Source organism: Crotalus tigris, unplaced genomic scaffold, assembly GCF_016545835.1.
Source record: "Crotalus tigris isolate CLP2741 ecotype Arizona unplaced genomic scaffold, ASM1654583v1 scf7180000018585.330925593:3314079, whole genome shotgun sequence".
In the NCBI taxonomy this organism is placed as follows: domain Eukaryota; kingdom Metazoa; phylum Chordata; class Lepidosauria; order Squamata; family Viperidae; genus Crotalus; species Crotalus tigris.
Window position 1 is genome coordinate 3,552,326 of NW_024097088.1, and position 20,481 is coordinate 3,572,806.

At 52.0% G+C, this 20,481-nt stretch overlaps 1 protein-coding gene across 3 annotated transcripts; it reads right to left on the minus strand.

Moving 5' to 3' along the window:
• Positions 1–841: 841 nt before the first annotated feature.
• On the minus strand, positions 842–15,941 carry LOC120313237 (glycine receptor subunit alpha-4-like). 3 transcript variants are annotated; one of them, XM_039354950.1, is made up of 9 exons: positions 14,987–15,940; positions 12,911–13,041; positions 11,620–11,687; positions 11,032–11,255; positions 10,857–10,939; positions 10,188–10,328; positions 9,064–9,278; positions 6,439–6,588; positions 842–3,955 (listed from the first exon to the last, which is right to left on the minus strand). In XM_039354950.1, the coding sequence occupies exons 1-9, from the start codon at positions 15,043–15,045 to the stop codon at positions 3,677–3,679; spliced, it is 1,350 nt and encodes a 449-aa protein (XP_039210884.1). In that variant the 5' UTR covers positions 15,046–15,940; the 3' UTR covers positions 842–3,676. The 3 variants fall into 3 exon arrangements, with proteins under 3 accessions (XP_039210884.1, XP_039210885.1, XP_039210886.1); XM_039354952.1 differs by having other exon boundaries at positions 3,787–3,955; positions 6,435–6,588; positions 14,987–15,941; XM_039354951.1 differs by lacking the exon at positions 12,911–13,041 and having other exon boundaries at positions 14,987–15,563.
• Between the last annotated feature and the right edge of the window lie 4,540 nt (positions 15,942–20,481).

The following is a 20,481-nucleotide window of genomic DNA, read 5'->3' on the forward strand; positions in this document are numbered from 1 at the left end:
AGAGCCAGACTGGAGGGAGGACTGAGACTTCCTTCAGAGAAGTGGGCTCAGCTGTGGAGGCCATCTTGCTCTGGTACCAGCTGTCGCCAGATGTGCCAGCCCTTCCTGGTACTGTGGGCTGCTTGTCTGAAGCAAAGGCTCCAAGACAGTTGGCTATTCTCTAAAGCTGGCATCTGACCAGCAGCAGGAGGAGGAGGAAGCCCAACTCTCCTGCCTCCCAGACCTGATGGTCCAGGGTGCCAAGGAAAGGAGAACGCAGAGCCATGTTGTTGGGAGAGAGCGTAGGAGATGTTTTTAGCATCCTCTTCAAAGGAGACCCTTTTTCTCCTGCCAGAAGGGGGTCCTGGGCAAGCAGTTCTGCTGCTCGGTCTTCTCTCCAGCAGCGCCCTTTTCTCTGTTTGGCCCATGGCCAGCTAGTAGCAAGGTCAGAGCTGCCTTTCCCAGGAACCAACAGAACTCTCCTTGCCTCCATTTCCCCAAGGTTTGAGGAGAGAGAATTCACTGCAGCTTAGCCACTCTCTGCTGTGGAAAGGACACATTGCCTCCAGGCGCTCAGAGCTACACCAGGACCCTTCTTGGCATAACTCGTGCAGCCTGGGGCAACAGTCTCACCAGCCTGCGTGGCAGAAATTGATCAAGAAATCTTCTTGGCAGCAATGAGACTGCACCTACAGAAGCCAATTTCAGAAGCGGCAACCCCAAATCCCATCCACCTGAGGCTGGGAGCAGTTTCTGCCCATGAGGGGTTAGGCAGCTCACATCTGGCTCCTGGTCTAGGCACTCCTTCCCACTTTGTCAGTGGGAGTCTTTTCCCAAATGAAAAAAGAACAGAAACTTGAAATAAAATCCTTGCAGCACTTTATTTCTATAGGAAAAGCAGAGCGGCTTAGAATTGCATTGTTTGCAAAACCCCATTTGGTCCCTGAAGATATGGAGTCATTTCTACTTGGAAAATCCTGCAGGAGACAAGCTACAGTCTTCTCAGGACAATAGACAGGAAGCTGCTCTCGGCTGCTGGATATTCCACTCCAGGAAAAACCACACTCACAAGTGGGAAGGTACATGTCCGATCAGCAAACTGGGAAGTAGCAGGGAAGAAAAAAGTGATGCAGCTGGGGTAGAGGCATTGCAGTGAGGTGGGGAGATGGGAAAGTTAGGGGCCACCAGGCAGCGTTCAGGCTGGCTGCCCGCCCCAGCCCCAGCCCTATTGAACTTCAGGGCCCCAGGAGTTGACTACGAGGCTGCTGGCCTGGGCTGCTTCTGTGGCATCTGTTTCAGCCCCAGTGCAACCAGTGGCCACCCCCACCCCCTCATCTTCTCTGTTTGGTCTTTCAAAAGGGCTGTTCCTTCCTTCCTTCCTTCCTGACCTTAATCTCCATTTTGGCAGCTTCTTTAAGATTCGCCAATGAGCTTCATCCTGTTTGGTGGAGGCTGCCTCAGGCCCAGGACTGGATCTTAAAGTTTGAGCTTCGCGTGTGTGTGTGTGTGTGTGTGTGTGTGTGTGTGTGTGTGTGTGTGTGTGTTCCACTCCTGCTCTCTCTTTGCAGCCCATCAAACTGCTGCGCTGTAGGGCCATTTGCAGCTGAACCACAGCATGCCAGGGAGCAGCCAGGTTAAGAAAGAGAGGAACTCAAGGGGCTCCAGGGCAAGAAGGGACCCTTTGCTGAAGAGAGCAGACTCCTGAGTGAGCCCATAGTGGCCGCAAGGGATGAACTAATAGGAAAAGGGCACTTTTAAAATAACTGCTCCACTCAGCACATAACTCTGCTTCTACTGGAACTGGAGAGGCTCCAAATTCAGTAAGCAGCAACTGTGAACGGCCCAGAGTGATTGGCCAGACAAACATTTTCCATCCATAAATTTGATCAGTAAAGACTGAACGGGGTTTGTGACATGGTTCCCTACTCAACATATAAGCCTGTGGTTCAGCCACGTCTCTCAGACTTGTGCATGTCTCCCTTGAGCCCACGCAGCCCTGGATTTCCTGGCACTGGAACAGCCTGGTGACTGCCTCTCCCCAATGCACTTAGCTCAGCCATGCAGGGAGAAGCTGCTCTTGGTGCTTGTCCTGAGCCCTTCTGGGAGGTAAAGAGGGCTGAGTCCAGGACGTGTTGCCCCTTCCCTGAGCTGTTTCAGAAAAATGCTGAAAGCTGAACTGTTTCCGAGGATATTCTATCTAGCCAGATTCTGTTTTTATTCCTGAGCTGTTTCATCTCTGAGTTGTATTCTGTTATTTACCTGCCTTAAATGTTTCAAATCTTTATCTGCCAAGAGTCATTTGACTGATGCAATAATAAATCAGTGTGCCAGGCTGCTGCCAAGGGGCTCTCCCAGGGGCCTGAGAGGGGAGAAAGCTGACGGCACACTTCCAGAAGAGGGAAGATAGACGGCTGGCCCAAGTCCTTGGCGCTCTCCTGCTGCCTGCACGAGCTCTTCCCTCCTAGCGGGCTTGGGAGGGTTTATGGGTGAGGCGATGGCTGTACCCATAAAAAGGGCTGGCAAAATGGGCTGGGTTTGTGGATCTGTCCTGGTCAGAGGTAGAGGTGTGGGCTAGTCTGAAGCTTGCAACTGATTGAGCAACCTTGGTCAGTGGATTAATGGCTTTGCATTGTCCAAGAGAAAAGGGGCGCTCATCCTTGGCCCAGACCATTCACGATCTCTTTAAGGGGCCCAGAGGATGGCCTGGGGGGGGGATGGTGGTCACAGTCACAGATGATAGCAAGGTAAGGGTGTTGAATAACACCTTGAAGGACCACGGTGCAATTCAACATGACTGTGACAGGCTGAATGCTGGGCTGATCCAAACTGAAGATCTGCAAATGTGCTGCCTGAAGCCCCGTTCCTGAAAATTGTCATAGCTCTGGGTGCAGGACTGGATTGGCATGTGAGGAGGATACATGGACTGCAGGCTGAACACGGGCAAAGCCTGTGGTGCAGCTGCTCAAAAGTTGATGTAATCTTGGGCTGCATTAAGAGCAGCAGCCTCCAGGCCAGAAGAGCCCATTGTTCCATTGCACACTATGCTGCTTTGGAAACTTTAAAATGGTAGATAGGGGTTCAGAGGGCAACTCCCGGGGCAAGCAGGGCCTGGAGCTGAAGCCCTCCCAGAAACAGAGCAGCTGACTCTATTTGGCTTGAGCAGACCACAAAATTGCTTGTCTTCTCCCTTGACACTGTGGAGATGTAGGCTGAGTCTCAGGAGGGATTTCCTCTTGGGAATCATTGCAGAGTAATGTGAAAATCTTGCATGGATGCGTTCCTCTTGCTGGGGGGTTTCCAAATAGGAGCTGAACAGCCATAAGAGAAAGCTCAGCAGATGCCTGCACCGGGCAGGGAGGGTGGACTGAGTGACCTAGAGCTTCTCTGCTATCTGTCAGTTCTTTAGTTCTCCCAAGGCTTCCTGGATTTCAGGGGGAGCAGCACAAATCTAGGAAAGAAAGGGGACCCCACCATGGTCCTCCTTATGAAATATGACCACCCGAAGCTCTATCATGGTCAGCAGTGGCACAATAACCGTACCTTCCTTTTGCACATTTTACCATCATGCAAAGTGTGCCAAATTTCTCAGCATGGCATTTGGGAAAGGAGTCAATGTTTCCGTGTTTTTGAGTGCAGAAGCTTGGAAGGAAGCCACCGGCAGTTCTTGATGCCCTGGGTGGCAGGTCCTGGCCACAGCTCAAGGGGCTGCTTGGTGGAGCACTTTATAGACCACCCAGTAGAAAATGTTGAACACCAGGAAAGTGAAGGGGAAGACGGCTCGGGAAACGGTGTCGATCCGCTTGGCCCGATCCACATAGCGCCTCCGGAGCATTTCTCCTTCTCGCAGGAGGGGGGCCAGAGGGGGTGGACCGTAGATAGGGCTGTCCATGGCTGCCCCACTTTTCATATGCTGCAGACAATGGCCAAGTCCGTAGTCCTGGAAGTAGAAGCGGCTCTCACGGACCACCTCTTCTTCCTGGGCAGGGGGAGGGAGGAGTAAAAGTGGTTGTCAAGCTGCTGCTGGCCAGGCTAAGACGTCAGTGCCAAGACTGTGGAGTCTTGTGAGGGAGGCGGAAAGTGGGAAGCTTTCTTGAGTTATTTTCCTGGTCTGGGCCCCCCCCATCTAACTGTTGCCCTGATGGTGGCTCTTTTTCCTCTCCTTCAGGGCACTCCCTTCCCTCTACAGCTCCATCTCTGCACTGCAGGGACATGTTCATGGTTGCAAGTTGCCAAGTCCATGTTCCAAACTGAATTATTACCTCAACGAATGGCTCACAATTTCTAGCATTGTCTGTTGTCCTCAGAGGCAGCCCTTTTATTCTAGTGTTCTGGATGCATAAACTACAAACCACCATCTTTCATTGTATCCTTGCTGCCTGGTGGAGAAGAGTTGGGGGGGCATCCCCCGGCAGGGAACGGAATTGGCCCAGGTTGCCTGCACATCTCCCCTTCAGTATGGAACCGAGAAGGGGAGCATCGTACAGGGAACCCCAGACACTGCTCAGTTCATCCAATTTCCAGGTTGCACCTCAAGCCCAAAGCGCTGAAGCTGGAGCAGCAAAGTCACCAGTGTTCAAGGCTTTGGTCTTGAGCACTTCCGTGTCCCCCCCACCTCTGAATGTCAACCCCTCCCTGCCTTCCATTCGACGGATTGGGGCTCTGCTCCGGGGCTATTCCACTCAGCACTCTCTCTTGCCCCCCTCTTTCCTGGATGTAAAACTGGGCAGGCACCCTTCTGCAGGCTGGCCAAGGACAGCTTGAAACTAGGGCCTGTAGCTGACTGATCAAGCACTAGAGGGCAGTTCCTCTCTCCTGACAAGGGCTGGCAAGGTACAACCGCTGCCAAGGGGAAGAAGCTGCTTTTGGTATCATCGACCATGGTCTCCCTCTGGAGCAGCTTCGGGAGTTGGGAGCAGGGGGGGGGCCTCCGTGCTCTCCTGGTTCACTTTCCTTCCTCTGTGGCTGCTCTCAGTCGGTATCAATAGGAGGCGAGAGATCCAGCCCTCGCCCACTGCTTTGCGGGGTCCCACAGGGCTCGGTACTCTCTCCCCTTCTATTTAATGTCTACATGAAGCCTTTGGGTCATATCATCTGTCACCAGGGACTGAGATGTCATCAACAGGCTGTTGATCCCCCAGCTGTACAACTCAGCCCGTGTTGGGTTAGGCGATGCCCTGACCTCCCTCTCGCAGTGCCTGGATGCTGTCAGGGGCTGGATGGGGAGCAACGGGTTAAAACTGAACCCTGGCAAGACCGAGTGGCTCTGGGTTTGGGGTTCTTTGACCCATGGAGAATCGCCACCTTTGGTCTCGGATGGAGTGGCACTGCCCCAAACAGACCCTGTGCGTAATCTGCGGGTTCTCCTGGACTCACAACTCATGCTCAAAGAGTGGGTGGCAGTCATGGTCAGGAGGGCTTTTGCACAACTGTGGGTTGTGTGCCAGTTATTCCCTTTCCTGGACCAACAATCCCTCTTCACGGTCACTCATGCTGTACTCACCTCATGTCTTGACTATTGCAACATGCTCTACATGGGGCTGCCCTTGAAAAGCATCCGGAAGCTCCAGTTGGTACAAAATGTAGTGACCCACATGGTTTTGTGCAGCCCTCAGTGTGCACCTCTTCTGTGGGAGCTGCATTGGTTGCCGATTTGCTTCCGGGTGCAATTCAAGGTGCTGGTTGTCCCTTTGAAGCCCTTCATGGCTTGGGACCAGGTTATCCAAGGGACCTTCTCTTGCCGATCACACCTATCTGACCCACTAGAGCAGGGAGGCAAGGAATGTTGCAGGTTCCATTCCTTAAGGAGGTACATCTGGTGGGATCCAGAAAAAGGGCCTTCTCCGTGGTGGCTCCCTCCCTCTGGAACTCCATCCCCCCGGAGATTAGACCACCCCCCACTCTGACAATCTTCCAGAGGGCCTTGAAGACCTGGTTCTGCCAGCAAGCCTGGGAAACCCAGAGCAGGATGGAGCCCATTAAATGGCTGGTATGAATGTATGTTGTTGCCGGGGTGGGGGGTTATTATTTTATTATTTTTATTACTATTTTTATTTCTTTTAGATCGTGCTTTTATGTAAGCCACCTTGAATTGCCATGTACTAGGCGGCAATATAAATTTTCTGAATAAATAAATAAATTCAGCTGGACTGACATGGACCCCAAGGGAAGTTCCCTTGCCTTCCCAGATGGCATCCAGCAGAGGGGCTGCCCAGCATGCTGCCTTCCTGAACGGATGCAGCTGAACAGCCCTGAGAGAGCAAAACCAAAGCCAGCACAAAAAAGACACTTATTTTTTAAAAAATGTTGCTGTTTCTGACAGGCAAAAGTCACCCAAGGAAGGATGGCTTGACTTGGTAGGGGCTTCTTCCCCCCCCCCACTTCTAACCAATCCCAGGGATATATAGGGAGCACTGGGCCTATTACCTCCCCCCGGAAGCCCCCTGCCCAAATCTTACCCACCATCCTCTGCCGCCGTTGGCTCCTCCGCAGATGCAGGAGCTCCTTATGCTGGCAGGAGACAAAGTTGACCGCTGCATACTCCAGCAGGGCGGCAAAGACGAAGAGCAGGCAAACGGCCATCCATATATCAATGGCTTTGACGTAGGAGACCTGCCGAGGAAAGGGGCGTGGGCAAGCAATTCCCCAGGCCTTCTTGGCTGCTGCCTAAGCAACCCCCTCCCCAACTCCAGCACTGCCATTGTTCTTGGCAACCCTGCTTCTATTGCAGCCCCCCCAGAAAACGCCAAAGACTTTCTAAGGTTCTTCTCATTTGACACAGCAAGGCATGGTCCCAGCCTCACGCCAAGCAGGTACCAAGATGCCAGGAGTGTGGTGGTTCTCCTGCGGTGAATGTTTTGTAGGGCTTTGTCCTGCCTTGCAAGGATCTGGCATGCTCCCCCCAGCTGCCTTGACTCCAGGTTCAGCCCCCCAGTTAGGGACAGCAGCATTTTTTCACTGAGGAACTACATCCACATGGAGGGATGCATGCAGTGGGGCACCCCAAGATTTTCTGTTAGGCCCAGCACTGTTCAACATCTTCATAAATGATTTAGATGAGGGAATAGAAGGGGAACTTATCAAATTTGCAGATGACAACACCCCAGAAGATAGGCTCAAGTTCTGGAAGGATCTCGACAGACGTGAACACCAGGCCCTATCTAACAAAATGAAAAGTGGTGAGAAAAGTAGACTCTTAGGCAAGGAAAGTCAAATGCACAGGTGCAGAATAGGTGATACCTGGCTCACAGTGAGAACTATGGGAGGGATCTTGGAGCCCTAGTGGACAACCACCTAATATGAGCCAGAATTGTGCTGCAAAAAAGCAATGAGGTCCTAGGTTGCATCAACACGGGGATCACCTAAAGTACTAGTACTGCTTCCTACTGCACCGGTAAAACCAGACTTGTAATATTCCGCCTGGTTTTGGTCACAATATAAGAAGGCTATTGAGACTCTAGACAAAATGCAGAGAAGAGCAACAAAGAAGATGAGGGGACTGGAGACTAAAACATGAAGAACGGTTGCAGGAACTGGGTATATCTGGTGTAATAAAAGAGAGGACAAGGGTGACATGCTAGCATCTTCCAATATCTAAAGGGGCTGTCACCCCACAAGAGGGGCTCAACCTATTCTCCAAAGCATCAGAGGGCAGAAAAAGAAACAACAGATGGAGACCAATCAACAAGAAGCCAACAAGAACTAAGGAGAAATTTCCTGACAGGGAGAATGATTAAACAGTGGAATGGCTTCCCCCAGAAATTATGGGTGCTCCATCACTGGAGGTTTTTTAAGAAAGATTGATGACATCACCTAGTTTGGCTAATGAAATGTCTGCAAGAAAACAACCCAGATCAGAGAGCACCAAGGACCCCTCAGATTGGACAGCTGTTAGTCCAGAATGGTCTTGAGCAGGGAGTTGAACCAGCAAACCCTTCCAAGTCTGTTATTCGGTTATTCTGTCCCCAAATGGAGCCGATGGTATCTGCAGGGACTTCAGTCACTTCTGGACAAAGAGAAAAGCCAGACCAAGACTAAACCTTTCTGGCATTCGTTGTTTGCCTCCTAGTGTCGCTTTGGGGTTGGGGAGTGCGCACTCACATTCTAAGGTCAAGTCCCCTCCCCCCTCGCACCAGCTGGCATCTGATCTTCCTCGATAAGGCCCCTTGGCCACCTGCCCAATGAGTAGTTCATCAGTGGCCTTTTCCTTTGGAAATATAAATAACCTGAACAGAGGCTAGAAAAGATGGGGAGGCAACACCCCCAGCATTAGAGAAGGAAGAGACGGGACTTCTCTTTGCGAGGTCAGCTTTGGGAATGCTCAGACCCAGATGGGACTAGAAATCTAAGAAGCATGTTTTTCTCCTCCTTCTCTCACTCCTTTTGGTGAGCCAAAGACAGAAATAGCTGTGGGAAAGATTCCTTGTTCGGCCTGCAGTGCTGGACATTTAAAACTTACCTACATCCGTTTTACCCACTTCGAAATACCCCCTTGATGCTTCTGGCTTTAAGAGGCAAACTGAGGTGTTGTGGCATTCCTGCCTCATTTGCTGTATAAGAGGCACAGCGGTGCATGTAGCACAAGGAAGAGGATTCATTTCAAGTGGTCATTCCTGGGCTTTGTAGCACTGTATACTTCTGAAGATGCACAGAGGGTTCATCAGAGACACCTGGCTCTCCCTGGTAGCCACTGGGTCTGTGGCAGGTGCTTACCTCTCCTGGCTCCCACGTAGGTAACATGGTGGGATAGGGAAGGTTGTCTCCGCTCTTATCAGGGAACCTTCCTGTGGTCTGAACTTAATGACCTCCAAAAGGGGGTGTAGCATGTGCGAGGAAACCAACACTCGCTCCTTCCTTTAGCTCAGGGATGGTGCATGGAGATATTCAGGGTCCTCTCTTGGCAAAATTTCATGCTGTGGTTTGAGGGAACAGCTGGAAGCAGCATAAAAGGGCCAGCTGAGCATAGGAGGGCTCTGATATGAGCTCCCCATCCCACCTCTAAATGGGAATGCTGGGAAACCCTCTCTGCCTGCCCAGAGATACGTGTCCTGGGAAGATGCTCCAGGATCTCCTGCTGTAGGCCCTGACCTTAGGCAAGGATGCCCGAGACCCTGCACTCTGGGTGGTCATTGTCAGCACAGTGGTAATGCCGAGCCCCACTCGAGCTGGTGCCGCATCCATGTTGATCCAAAAGGAGACCCAAGAAAGGATGACAATCAGCAGGCTGGGGATGTACATCTGGATCAGATAGTAGCCCATCTGCCTCTCCAGGTGGAACTTCACTTCGATGCAGGTGAACTGCCCTGGAGAAAGGAAGAGAGCCGGTCACCTGTGGGCCCATTCTCTAGAGGAGCACCCCCTGCACCTCTGAAAAGCACAGGAGAGACTCCAATAGGGAGGTCGTGTTTGGCAATGGAGGGGTGGTGGGGGTGGGTTGGCTGATGCATCAAAGCAACTGTACTCTCTGGCAGAGCTGCTGGGGAAGTTATTGTGGCTTTTGAGGGGGAGAAGGTAATGGATGTGCTCTAGGATCGGTGGGGGGAGGGGAGGGGAGGGGCAGGGGAAGAGGATACCTAATTTTGTCCAAGCCATGATAGCAGACAGAGGTGAAGGGTGGGAGTAGCAGGGGCAAGACCTGCTTCATTCTCCAGCTCCCTGTGCTCCTCCCTGAGGCCAGGGGCTTGGGTCTGTGGGGGCTCACAGGATGCCAGGTGAGCATGCAAAAAACCACCTGTTTCCAGGTTGGGGATAATCTCCCCTGTGGCTTCGGTCTGGCCCCGACCACAATCCCAGGATAGGATGAGGTGACAATTGTCCTCCATGAGGCCTAATGGCTTTCCCAGGCTCTACTCGGCAGATAACGGAATGAGACCCTCTGGCTCCACATGGCCTGACTTTGTTTAAATGGGTCTGTAAAGGCTGGTTCTCTCCCCAAGCTTTGGACTTCTGATGGGATATTTGGTTTGCCAGAAGCTGTTTTCTACTTTTTCTGTGTGTTTCCTTTTTATCCTCTTTGTATCATATTATACTGTTTGCTTGCCTAGATTAATGATAGAGTCAGACAGTAAACAAATGAATGGATGGATGGATGGATGGATGGATGGATAGATGATGAAGGGCAGCATCATGGTAGTTTTTGAGGCAGTCTGCAAACGGGGCCTTTAGCCCTGGGAGGAGCACTGAGCCTCCCCCCACCAGGCAGATCTGGTCACCTGTGTTGTAGGACTTGGTGCAATAGCCCAGATCTTTCTCATCCCGCAGGATAAACTGAGGGAGTGTCAGGCCTTCAGCCACCTGCACGGCCTCCTGCTCCGTCTCCCATTCGAAGGTCAGGTCATTCATGGTGTAACCGACTGCAAGGCAAGCAGAGACAGGCAGCAGGAGGAACCCAGAGAAAGGACAGAGTCACCCATCCCTCTGCAAAGAGCCAGCCCTTCTCTTGCCCCCTCACCACCTTTCATTGCTCCTCCAGTGTAAAGGGATGATGTCCACCTGGCCTTCCATTGCTCAGGTTGCATGATGTGCCCGGGTAACATGGCTTCCAGCTCCATCTTTCTATTGGGCCTTCCAGATCCCTCCTTACTGAACCATCTGGAACTTTTTGGCTACCCTTATCTAGTTATGACATCAACCCAGATTCTGAATTATACACTGATCACCCCACAGAATAGTTAAGTCACAATAAAGATCCAAGATTACTGCTAATGAAGTTCAGCATATTGTGCAAATCCAACCGCTATACCTAATCATGCTGTGTAAACCAGCCTAGTACTCCTTTTACCTACAGCTAATTTGCATTGCCCATCAAATGAGCATAAGTACAGAAACTGTGGCTCTTATGTTCAGCACCAAGGATGCTACAGTTAAATAAAAATACACACAGCTCTCCAGCTGCATGGTGCATGTCTGACTGTCCATAGGGAAGTTCTTGAGATCCATAGGGCAGGAGAGGATAAGAGTCAGCCTGTGGGGAAGAAAAAGAACAGTCAAACAGGACCACAGTGAGCCATATTTTCTGGGTGGTTAGGCTGAACAGGATGTTGTTGAAGCTGATACCTAATGCTATATAGCACACCCCCATTTTTGAAAATGCGTAGAAGCTTGTTGTCTGTAGTGACTCCATGGAAGCTGGCTCCCTTTTCATTGGCAAAGAACAGATCTGGCTTCCAGATGGAGTCCAGCATGGAGGGGTCCAAATCTAGAGAGTCATCGGGGTATTCCCAATAAGTCAGGCGAGGGTCATTCCAGTGCTGCCGCAGAAAGACATTGACACGATAATCCTGGAAGAGCCAAGAGAAGCTGTCACGGGTGGAGCCAAGGTGAGAGAAGGCAGGCATGTTGACAGATGGGATAAGGACTGCAGCAAAGGAAAAGTGCCTGACTGAGGCAGCAGGGAGGGGCTTAGAAGGGGGGTTGCAAGGTGTGGAAATGGACCCAGCGCAGGGCTGTTCTTTGGCTCTCTGGTTGCTCTTGTTCCCCAGGCTCCCACTCGCACCACTGCTCTCCTGCAACAGTCCTCCAAGGCCAGAGTAATCAGGGAGAGTTGTGGCCTATCAACTGTGCCCCTTCTAAAGGCCAAAGGTGCTGCAGTGCTTGGCTGGGTTGAGAAAGAAGGGTGAGGAGGGTGGGTGGGCTAAGCCTTACCATGGTCGTTTCTGTGACTGAACCAAAGCTGTTGATGAAGATGTTGCATGTCACATTGACGGGTGGGCCTGTAAGGAAATTAAAAGAGGACTCATGGCTGGCATGTTATAAAGCTATTGAAGCCTGATAATGGGTCCCAATCAGATAAGAATGTAAGAGCCATTTGGCTGGATCAGACCGAGGACCAACATAGGCCAGGGGAGAAGCAAATGGCTCTTCCAAGCAGGAAACATTCACCACACCTGCAGTTGTAATTTGAGCTCCCCAACCCAGACAGAACACGGGGTCTTCAAAAGCAAGACCTTCCAGTAGAGCAATCCTGTCCTCCATGAATTAATCCAATCCTTTCTGATAGCCATCCATGAATTTATCCCCTGTATGAAGTCAGTGGCCATCACCTCATTTTGTGGGAATAAATTTCACAGTTCAATGATGTATTGAAGGAACAAGTGCTCTCTCTTTGGTCTGCCATAAATCTACTCCCAGTCAGCTTTATAAGGGGGTGGGATGGGGTTCCCAGTTTTAATTTTCAGAGATGGAGAAAACCAACTGTTCAATTTCACTCTGACATCCATGTTTCCTACACCCTGGTTATATCTCCCCTCAGTTGCCTTTTTTATATGATTTTCTTGAGGTGGAGAACCCATACAACTGTTAGATGGAAAATCAAGCTACTGGTCTTCTGAATGCAGAGACTCCTGCCCCTCCTAGGTCTGTCACATAAACATCCCAATATCTATGTCTCCTCAAGATCTCAGGCAAAGGTGCAGAGCAATAAAACACAGGTCTTTCTACCTATCAAGCAGTTGACCCACAGCCACTCCATGAAGTCCAACTACATTCTCAGTCATACCCAACATCCTCTCAAGTTGATCCCCAGGAGAGGAGGGAGGCAGGGGTGAGACCACGCTTCTATTCCTGGATTATCGTGCTTTGAAAGCATCTTTGCTAACTCTGAAAGAAAATGTGAAGATGGCGCAAAGGCCATGGATAGTTGGGCAGAGCAGCTCTTTGAAGGGGCTCTTCCCTCCATGAGGGGTCCACGGAAGCTTCCCTGAAAGGTGCTTTGTGCAGCAACCTGGCCTCCCCTTTTTCAGAGCGAAGCAAGCCAACCAGGAAGCTCTGCCCTTGTTTAAGGCTCCTATGGCCCTGCCAGCTCTTGGGACGGCATGTGCAGAAGCCCCTCTCAGGCTGAAGAGGGGGCAGGAAAGATCTCTCTGTCTCACTGAAGAGTCTCATTTCATTTCTGCCCAAAGGAATCCAGGCTGTCTTGCAGTGGCTCATACCTTACCTTTGAAGTTGGGCCTAATGCGAGCATCGTAGCCTGACGTCCGGCCCATCAGCTTGTCCAGGAAATCGGAAGGAGACATTGGCTGGGGGAGGCTCTGCAGGGCCGATTTGACTTCTCTCCCTGCCACGAATCTGGCGGTGGTAGGGAGGAGAACAGAGGTGCCAGTCTGACAGTCTTCCATATGGACATGCCTTCCTCATGGGATACACATCAAGCAGAAGGCCACATGTGATCTGGCTAATGTATTTTAGAGTGTCATGCAAACCTAGAACTTTTTCCCAGTTGGGGTTGCCTTTCCCTTCTGCAGCAGAAGGAGGGATTTGGGTTTTCAGTATAGATCACCAGCTAGGAACTGCCCTGGACAACTTCAGATGGGGAGCAGGTAGGGATAAACCGCTCCGCCAGGGGCTGAGGGTTTGGGGCCATAAAGACTGCCATGAGCACTACAGTTGATTGTGGAATAATTTGGCCTGAGGAGACCCCATAAATGACAGCATGCCAAAAAGCAGGTGAGGAGGACCCCGGACCCTGGGGCGATGCCTTGCTGGGCTTCTCAGCACAGGGCCCAGCATCTGTGTGGCATGGAAATGCTCCATTCAGCCTTCCTGGAGAAACAGCTACAAGATTCCCTCTCAAGAAATTTGCTCAGAATTCAGAGGGCCAGCTTGGCTAGTCAAAATGCTTCAACCAAACTGCCACTCAACAGACTGCTGAAACCAATCAACACTGCCAATGAAATTGCATCAACTTTCTTCTGTTGCCCCAGGAGCTGCAGTCCTGACGCTCTTCTACCATTCCACAAGGCCCTTGAAAGCTCACATGGCATCAGCACAGCTCTCCACAGCCCAAGAAGCCCCCCTTTCCTGTGGGGTTGCAGGGATGTACACCCGTCTCCTTCCACCCCATTGCCCAGGCAAAGGAGCACCTCAAGGCTCCCCCAGGTCCATTTTACACACAGTTCTATCCTCAGCCTCAGAGACGAAGGAAGAGCACCTGGCCATTTCCCCCCAATCCGCACCATAAATTTTTATTTGGGTTTTTTCTAACAGTTTTAGGAGACCTAAGACATTTCTTCTCAGATTAACTTGCTCCCACTTATAATTGTGGTTATTTTACTTTAATCTCTGAAAAGAAAATGTTGCCTGTTAAAATACAAAGAACAGAGAAACAGTAGGAAAGTTTTCCAATAACAAGAGCAGCCCTGGAAAAAAGAACAAACACTCTGCAAATCCTGAGAGATTCCGAGGGGAAGAGCAGAAGTCCTAGAGCAGTGGTTCTCAACCTGTGGGTCGGGACCCCATTTGGGGTCGAACGACCATTTCACGGGGGTCGCCAAACAAGGCTGTCCGCCATTTTTCCTCCCCTTTTCTTTGGCCACGCCCCTGGCACCCGGTGATGTATAAGTGGTTGGGGGTCACCACAACATGGGGAACTGTATTATGGGGTCGCGGCATTAGAAAGGTTGAGAACCACTGTCCTAGATTTTCCCAGAGCCGAGCAAACCCAGCTGGGTCAGAGCCCAGGTGGACCAGCCTTCTCCTCTGGCCCTAATGAACTCTTGCCCAAAGGAGCAGAAACTGTGGTGTCCATTAATCAATTCAACCTTGAAACGAAGGCTCACGTGAACTGTGCACAGCCTGTTTCATCAAATAACACTTTCTGAAGAAAAGCAAGAAGCGAAGTTGTGAGCAAAGGCCACCAACATTCGCGGCCAGTCGCGAAGCCGGGAGGGGAGGACGAAGGAGCTGCTAGGCGGCAGATGCCCCGGGAAAAACAGCCGCCGAGAGGAAGACCCGCTTCCTAAGCCGGGCAGCCCACCCTTTCGGAGCGGCTCCTTGGCCTCGGAAAACTCTGCTGGCGCTGCCGCGGGGGCAGCTCCAGAGCGAGTCGGACCCCGCCGCGCGCGAGCTTTGCCTGCGGGTACACCGGAGCGCGGGCGAAGAAAGCTTGGGCGGGGAAGGAGAGACCCGACCCGTCCCAGCCTCGGGAAGGAAACGCTCGCGCCGGACGTGCAGCATCCCAGCCGGCCCTCCAAGAAGCCGGGCCCCGGCCGAGACAGGCCCCCCCCCCACTCACCCGAGGAGAGCGCCCGGGAGGAGCAGGAGCGGCACTCGCGTCCCGTGCGCCCGGGGCATCCTCGTGAGGCCAAAGGGGCGGAGGTCGGAGCGGGTGGACTGCGAGGTTCGCGGGGCAACGCTCCAGTCCGGGGAGGCGTGCGGGCATGTCCAGCTGCTGCTATTCTTCCGGGCAGGGTTGGGCGGCGGGCGGCGGCAGCAACAGTGCCGAACCGAGGCGTCCGGACTTCGTCCAAGCCGGCCTTGCCGGAGCCCGAGACGCTTGGCTCACTTCTCCCCGCCTCCAGCGGGGAGGGCGCTGCCCACCCACGCGAAGGACAGCCCCGACGGTCTACGTTTGGCTGCAGGTCCCTCGGCCGCCTTTCGGGAGACAACTTCTCGTTGTTTTGCTGGCGCTCAGCCCCGACGGCGTCGACGGCAGGCGAAGGAGCAGGGGCATGTGCACAGTGCCCCTTCTTGCACGGCTCGAAGGGGATAAGGGCAAGGCTTCCTGAAGCCACCCGCAGTTTGGGCGTCCGCCTCCTTTCCGTCCTCCGGCGCGGACGTCCAGAAGACAAGGAGGGCTCATTTGCCGCCGGCTGGCGTCACACCAGCAAGGCTGTTGCGAAGCTCTTCGTTCACCTCCCAGGACGAGCACAGGACCCCCGGGCTCCCGGGCGCGGCCGGCCTGACGAAGGGGCTGAACCGTTCCTCGCGGAGCAGATAGAACTTCCCGGCCAGACCGGGCTGGGAGTCTTTTCTTCTCTTTCCAGAGGCTTTTTACACATTTCTTTTGACCTGGTGGTGGGCGGACCTTCTGAGCAGTGGCTGGGCTCCCTTCTTATTGCCAAAACTGAGTCCAGAACCTCCTTCACTGCATCGCTTTCTGATATGGTCCTGTGTTCACACATTACTCCTTGGTTCCTTCAGGTTATATACTGTTCAGCTTAGAGGTAACAAGCTGCAATTAAAACAAAGAAAGTTATACCATGTAAAGCTGGAAGGCTCTGCCTTGTCACTCACTCCTGGGGAGTAAACTTTTCAGACCTCTCTGCTTCCAGATTCTTTCAAAATATAATAACATGGCATATTCCAGTCATCTGGAGGGAGCCGATTTTCAGTCTGTTTGGTTTGGCATGGCTTAGCCATAGGCATGGATTAAAACAATTGTGCCAAGAACATTGGCTAATTCTGCATGCCTTAATGGGTATTGTGATGCAACTAATGTGTGAAGGTGTAACAGCCTTTCTAAACTGTGGAGGAGGAAGAGAGCCAGGCTCATCCTTAGAGAGGATCCCCGTAGGAAGATAAGTGCAAGGCAACTTTTTGAGGGAACTTGGAGTCTTGAGGATAACAGCCCCATCCCTGCTTAAAGGGGGGGGAACCTCAAGGTCTGCAGAAATGCCTTTAGAAAAGCAAAGGAAGGACAAACTTCCCCATCCTGCTCAGTGGGCAGAAGGTGACTGGGCCGTTGAGTGGTTAGGACTGGATAGGGTTAGGGTTAGGTAAAAGGCACAACTGTCTGCTTGGAATTCAAAATCTCCCCCCCCCGTGAAACTCTCTGGAACCTCTGGACTCCCCTTCTAATCTTTCAGTTCTCTGGGGGGGGGGAGAAGTAAGAAGAGAAAATCATTCCCAAACCACAGGGGACTCTGAAGAGACAGGAGCATTTGCAGCAGTTCAGGTGAATTCCAAAAAAGATTGCAGTGCTGTTTGTTCTCACTGCAAGGCTAAAATTAGAAGACGACAGCAGGACACTCATTTGTCACTTGGGAGGTGGACCAGCAACTCCAGCTCAAGGTGACAATGCCAGTGGGCCACATGCAGCTCTGTGCCCCTCTCTGCCCTTCCAGTCCTACAGTTTAGTGGACGAAATGCTTAAAGCCGGGAAAGGGGGAATGGGACAACTGTCCTGGCAGCTCGGCTGGCTCTGCATCACCCGGCCCGTATGAGGAATGGCAACACCAGCAGCTCTGCTGTAGCTGCACCTCAGGGTTGAAACATGGGCCAAAGAAGGTATGAAAAGGCACCTCCGCTCCACCTGCACTGGAGCTCTGGGGAGGTATGGGGCACACCTGCCAGCCCTGCACACTCTCACACTCTTTGAGGGCTCCAGGTGGACTCTAGCATCTTTTGGGAAGGGGAAATTCCTGGAAGTGGGCTCCTGGCGGAAGCACCACTTGCCTTGGGATTCTAGCATCTTTACTTCACTGGAAAGGGAAGTTATCACACTGAAGAAAATTGGGTTAAAAATGCTCAGAAATTGGATTTCTAAGAAAGGCTTTATCATGGATTATGGCTATCTAGTCATGATCACTATTATTGGTCTTGGGCTGATCAAATAACTCTTAAGCAGCCATTTTGTATGAATATATTCACCTCTCAGGCCCAACCTGCTTTGGTGACTTGGATCCCTGGGTCCCTGGGGTTTGGCTGCCTGCAGAGGTTGCTCTAGGAAAGGCAAAGGGGTTCCCTGGAGCTTAATTATTCCCCCCCCCCATAGCCCTAGCAGGAGGAAGCAGGGGAGGCAGAGATGCTCTGTCCAGCTGGGAATGCTTCCACCATTTCCTTCCTGCTAGCCAATGCCATGGGGAAAAACTCTTTCATTCTGAGGGATGGGGCACCATCTCAGAGCAGAAGAGACGCCCCATGGGTGCCACCTGAGCAGGAAACGGGCCATCCAGTTTACAACAGGGCAATGCTCCCGCTCCAGCTGCCCGTCCAGTTCTTCAGTGCCAGCGAAAGACAGCAAAGGCCCTGAGTAACCAGCCCAGGCCGGGCATACCCTGTGCAGAGGGCTGCCCGTAGCCATCAGCAGAGTCAGGACCAGCGGCAGGAGCCTGCATGGGTGGGAGAATGAGCCTCCGTTTGAACCAGGAAGGCAGCTTCAAAGCTTTTGCCTCCTCCTGGTGGGCAGTCCTGCCACAGCAGAAATCTCTTCCTGCACCCCCTTTTCCATTCAAAAGGGCAGTGGGAGTATGGTCACCGGCAGGCCCGTGGCCGCACTGAACACCCCTTCCTCGGAGGAGGAGGCAGAGTGGAATCACGTATCTTCTCAGAGCAAGCCCCCTTTGGGCATCTGCCGGGTGGTGAAGGTAAGGCTGGACGTTATCCCATGACTCTCTGACCACTGCCAGCTGCTCCATTTGCCTCTTTTCCCAGCTTGCTGGCAGCACGTTGGTCTTCAGTTTGCAAGCACGACCCAGGCAGCCTGTGCAGTGCTCTGCTGATGAGGAGGAACCCGGAGCACAAAAAAATCTGCTCTTTCTCCCACCAAGGTCATTCCTTGGTGGGAATCACACACCAGCATTGCATTTCTGCAATATTTCCTGAAGAGCAGTGCCTCTTGCCTCACTTGCTACTTGAAGCTCAACACAATCCAAATGGTGCTCTGGCCACGTGAGGTCTTAAAAGCTCCACGTCTATGGAGATTCTCAGCCATCCAGATCATGGTTTCTGCAAAGGTGCTTTTTCAACAGGCAACTGGATTTTGTTTTCCCTTGAAGATGATTCTCTTCTCAGAACTGAAGAAGCTTCTTGTCTTCAAGGCAAAATAAAGAAACTTCAGTTGCCTCTTGAAAAAGCACCTTTGGGTCTCAAAATCCCAGTTTGGAGAGGTGATCTTGGCCAAAATCAGGACTCTTTTGCTCTGTCTTTTGTTTTGGAGCTAAAAATATTCAGGTGGCTTCAGTGGGAATTGCCTGCAGGCTCCAATGAGCCAGAAACAATCAAGTGGGGCCTGAGCCAGGTGGGAAGAGGCTGCAGTCAAAGACATTAAGCTGCCGATGCTTCTCCCTGTCTGGAACTTGGCAGGAACTTCTCTGAATCTTCTATTCCACCCCACAGCCTCTCCTCAGTGCCCTATGGAGTTGGGATGGACCTGTGGTGTTTTTGCTGAAGCAAGGAAATTAAGCTGGTCGAGAAAAGAGGGCCTGACGTCTGTGTTTCCGCATGATCAGAAGTCTGGAGATTCTCCCGATCAGCTCTGTTGGGCCTCAGCTCTTCCTTCCTTCCTTCCTTCCTTCCTTCCTTCCTTCCTTCCTTCCTTCCTTCCTTCCTTCCTTCCTTCCTTCCTTCCTTCCTTCCTTCCTCTAACAGTGATTGGCCCCAATCAAGTGGAGCCCTGCTCTGTACAGCCCATTAGTGCTCATCTCCAGTCCAGACAGATGTGACCCGCCTTCTTGCATCTTCTGCCTTGGGATGTTCTCGCTTGGATATGAGACCAAGTAACGCAGAGCAGCAGCAAAGCCACAAGAGAGAAAGCTTGGGAACTGGAGGAGGCAGCAAACCGAGTGGGACCGGCCAAAGGGATGCTTGGGAAGGCCTACCTGTGCCACTGCCAGTCTCCTGGGCCACAACGTCTGGCCAAGAGGGCATTGTCTAGAGGAGAAAGGGAAGCCTTTGACCGCAAAGAGCAACCCTCTCCTCTTCTGCTGACTGCCAGAGGATTCTGCTGCAGCTTCACTTTCTCAGGCTAAACTTTCCAAGCTTCATAGCCTCAAAGGAGAGCAGCTGGGTGATCGCTAGAGGAGTCTTTCTGTTTTGCCATCCTCGGGATTCAAGGAACTCCGTGTCCACGGTTCTAGCTGAATCCTCTGGCTGGCTGCTGACCAGCTGGGCTCCCTCCAGGGCTGGCTTCTGCCCGAGGTTGCAATGCCTTGATTGCAGAGGCACCAACCTGTCGGGGCCAGGGAGCTCCCCTCCTGGCTTCAGCTGATGACCTGCTCGTTCTTTGAACAAGGAGTGGGCAAGCTCCCTTCAGACCTCAGAAGGATAGAGGGCTGGGACCAGAGAGGGAACACTCCTTTCCTCCCTGTGTCAGGGCTGTCAAGGAGGCAGAGAGGTTCTTTCAGCATTCAGATGGGAGACCTTTTCACCTGGCCCAAGATCTGACTGGAGAACTAGGATCTCTTTGACGCCAGATTGTCTTTCAGACAATATGGCTCTTCCCTGAAAGGATCTTTCCATGCCAGGATTTTGGTTTTGAATGCTGTGTTTACTGAAAATTACCTGGGTACTGGGGCAAGGGAAATGGAACACCTGCAGCTCTGCTGCCTGCATACATAACATGCTAATAGTTGTTAACTGAATCACTGCTTCCTTGCCTGGGTTCATACAAGAAACTGAGCTACAAATTATGCAACCTTATTTTAGTTTCAGATGTTGGGTGAATTCAGCCCCTGTAACTGGGTCACCAAATTGATTGGTTACAATCAATTATAACTGATTATAAGCAAAGAATTGGAGAGTGGAGGAAAGTCTGCTGTCCAGGGAACTGTGGAACCCTCTCATTTTGGATGGATGGAAGGAGGGAGGGAGGGAGGGAGTCTGGTCTCTCTGCCCCCTTGCTTCTCTCCCTCTATTTTAAGTTTCATGTCAGCAGTGAAGTTGCCTTTCAAGGCTTCTTGGCAGTGGGAGTCTGAAGGCCTCCTAGTTGCTATGGCAATTTGTAAGCCCCAAGGATAGAGGAACCAATGGCTGCTCTTGAAATAAGACCGTCTTTCTCATTCCTCTTTC